The 2,943-nt window shown below is 38.5% G+C and overlaps 1 protein-coding gene across 1 annotated transcript; it reads left to right on the top strand.

Moving 5' to 3' along the window:
• Positions 1-1,432: 1,432 nt before the first annotated feature.
• On the top strand, positions 1,433-2,278 carry LOC129240228 (uncharacterized). The gene has a single exon (XM_054875932.1). It carries the CDS (start codon positions 1,433-1,435, stop codon positions 2,276-2,278), a length of 846 nt encoding a protein of 281 aa, XP_054731907.1.
• Positions 2,279-2,943: the final 665 nt, after the last annotated feature.

The following is a 2,943-nucleotide window of genomic DNA, read 5'->3' as shown; positions in this document are numbered from 1 at the left end:
GGAGTCTGATATCACTACTGACGAGTTTGAGAGAGCCGTCGCCAACTCTAAGGGAAAAACACCAGGCCTTGATAGGATATCATACCCTTTGTTGAAAAACTGTCCTTCTCCCTTTAAAAAAAGGATAGTAAACTTGTACAACGAAATTTTTGCGCAAGGTATTTACCCACAGAATTGGAAGGTAGCAGACGCAATACCAATAGCTAAACCTCTCAAACCGCAGTTGGAAATTAGCAGCTATCGTCCCATATCCTTATTACCCTGCTTAGGAAAGATATTAGAAAAAATATTAGCCAAAAGGATTATGTGGTTTTCAGAAAAAACTAAGTCAATTAGCGCCAACCAAGTAGCATTCAAAAAAGGGCATGGTACTTTAGATGCTCTACTACATTTCGAACACTCCGCGGCAACCGCAATCGCCAATAAGGGGCATTTAACAGCTCTCTAGATTTCGAGAAGGCATACGATCGTATCGGTGCACATAACGTCCTTCAAGAACTAGCCAACTGCAAAGTAGGCCCAAAAATTTACAACTTTGTTAAAACGTTTTTGAGCAATAGAAAATTCCGAGTTAAACTCAATAATAACTACTCACACTGCGTTCCGTTAGAAAATCCAATATCAGTCACAATATTTATGATCGCTTTTAATAAAATTAGCCAAATTATATCCCAGTTCCCAGTAGAACATTGTATTTATGCAGATGACGGTCTGATTTTTTCAAGAAGATTCGATTTGACGCAAGTCAAAGATACTTTTACAGAAATCTTAAACAAAATTTCTGAATGGTCTCTCACATCGGGAGCCAACATATCATTTCAAAAATGTAACACTTTACATATTTGCCACAAAAAAACATGTGATGGATTTAGTTTAAGATACAATACTAAAATACCAAATGTAAATACACTTAAGATTTTAGGTATCATTTTTGACCCCAAATTTAACTTTAAGGAGCATTGCTTAGTTTTAAGAAAAAAGTTATTTGATAAACTAAATATTATTAAATTCCTCTCATCGCAAAAATCAAATATTCATCCGAATATCCTAATACAACTAAGGCTCTACTCCTATCAGCCATTGATTACGGCCTTCCAATATATGGGCACCACGCTGGAAACTCACTTAAAAAACTTTACGCGCCATACCATTCGGCTATCAGGCGCAGCATCAGAGCTTTTCCCACGACGAATACAAAGAATATACTTGCAGAAACTGGCATGCCACATATCCAAGAAAGACTCGAATTGAGCACATTACGACTGATACCTAAACTTTTTTATACCCATAATCCAATATTACACAACAAAGTAAAACAAGCGGTTACGCGGCATATAAAAAAGCAATCAGCTATCCATCGGGTTGTTCAAAAGACAGCGCATCTTGATCCTGACATAAAACCAAGGTGCGTAAAAATCAGCAAACATCCCCCATGGGCTCTACATTCCTCTTTTTTGGTCACTCCAACGGTTGGATTTTCGTATACATCGACGGATCAAAAGATTGTGCTAATACCGCGTATGCAGTCGTTTCTGACGATTCTTGCATTATAAGCAAAGGGTTGCTATTACCCTACTGCTCAATTTTCTCAGCTGAAGCCTATGCTGTGAAATCAGCAGCAAAATGGGCGGTAACGTCAAAAGGAAAATATACCATATGCACCGATAGCCTCTCAACTATAATGGCGATTCAGAACCCAAATAACGTCAGCCCGCTAATTGCATGTATTCGAGATACCCTGATTGCATATAAGACTAAAATAAAATTAATGTGGGTACCGAGCCACTGCGGTATCCACGGCAACGAAGTAGCCGATAAGGAAGCTAAAAAGGTACCACATATGCCCTGCTACTACGTAGAGACAAACGAGAAAAACGATATATTACGCTATATTTACAAAATGAAAGAAAATCAACAAAAAGAGTTATGGAGCACTTACAATAACCGGTATCGCCTTATCAATCCAAACAAAACTAAAACAACCTACCCTACAACATGTAGTATTCCAGCGCTCAAAGTTTTCTCAAGACTACGCCTCGGACATTGTGCACTTTCACACCAACATCTTCTCAATAGAAGCTACGATCCAGGTTGCGTTTATTGTAACAGCACATCAACATCTACGCACATCCTGGATACATGCCCAGCACTCAGCAAGATCAGGAGAGAAACATTTTTATCGAATACGCCATCAGAGCTTTTAAAAGCTCCTACTGCAGAAAATATTTCAATAATATACAAATATATCAGTAAAGCTAAATTAAGTAACAAAATTTAATGAACTTAAACTATCAAATTTAATTTTGGTTATACAATTTATTATTATTTATACTAATACTAATATAGTAACATCTATTATATACACTAAGCAGCTGAAGGCATTGTTGCTAGTGCTGCCACAAATATGTAATATATTTATTTATAAGTATATTAGCAAACCCGACCCGCTTCGCTGGGCAAAGACACGGTGGGTCCACATTTTGGCATATATTTCGAGACCCTAGTCATCAATAGGTATGAAAATTACCCCACGTTAAAGCACTTATCGGCAGCTTTCATTTGATGCCCATATTACACATCCACAACCAAAGGTTACCCGGGCCCACGTTTTGACCTATATCTCGAGACCCCAGTCACGGAGCGGCATGAGAAATACTCTGTACTAAAGCATTCACCAACAGCTTCCAATTGATATCCATATTGTACAAACACATTCTAGGGTCCACGTGTTGGTCTCTATCTCGGGACCCTAGTCACGGAGCGGCATGAAAAATACTCTGAACTAAAGCATTCACCAACAGCTTCCATTTGATACCCATATTGTATAAACACATCCGAAGGTTACCCGGGCCCACGTTTTGACCTATATCTTGAGACCCCAGTCACGGAGCGGCATGAGAAATACTCTGTACTAAAGCATTCACCAACAGCTTCCAATTGATA

This window comes from Anastrepha obliqua, chromosome 1 (genome assembly GCF_027943255.1).
Source record: "Anastrepha obliqua isolate idAnaObli1 chromosome 1, idAnaObli1_1.0, whole genome shotgun sequence".
Classification (NCBI taxonomy): domain Eukaryota; kingdom Metazoa; phylum Arthropoda; class Insecta; order Diptera; family Tephritidae; genus Anastrepha; species Anastrepha obliqua.
Note: the sequence above shows the minus strand (reverse complement) of the source record. Positions and strands in the feature narration are given on the sequence as shown.

Excerpts from the sequence above, each read along its gene's own strand:
- LOC129240228 (XM_054875932.1), top strand. The coding sequence starts at position 1,433 with ATGGGCTCTACATTCCTCTTTTTTGGTCACTCCAACGGTTGGATTTTC.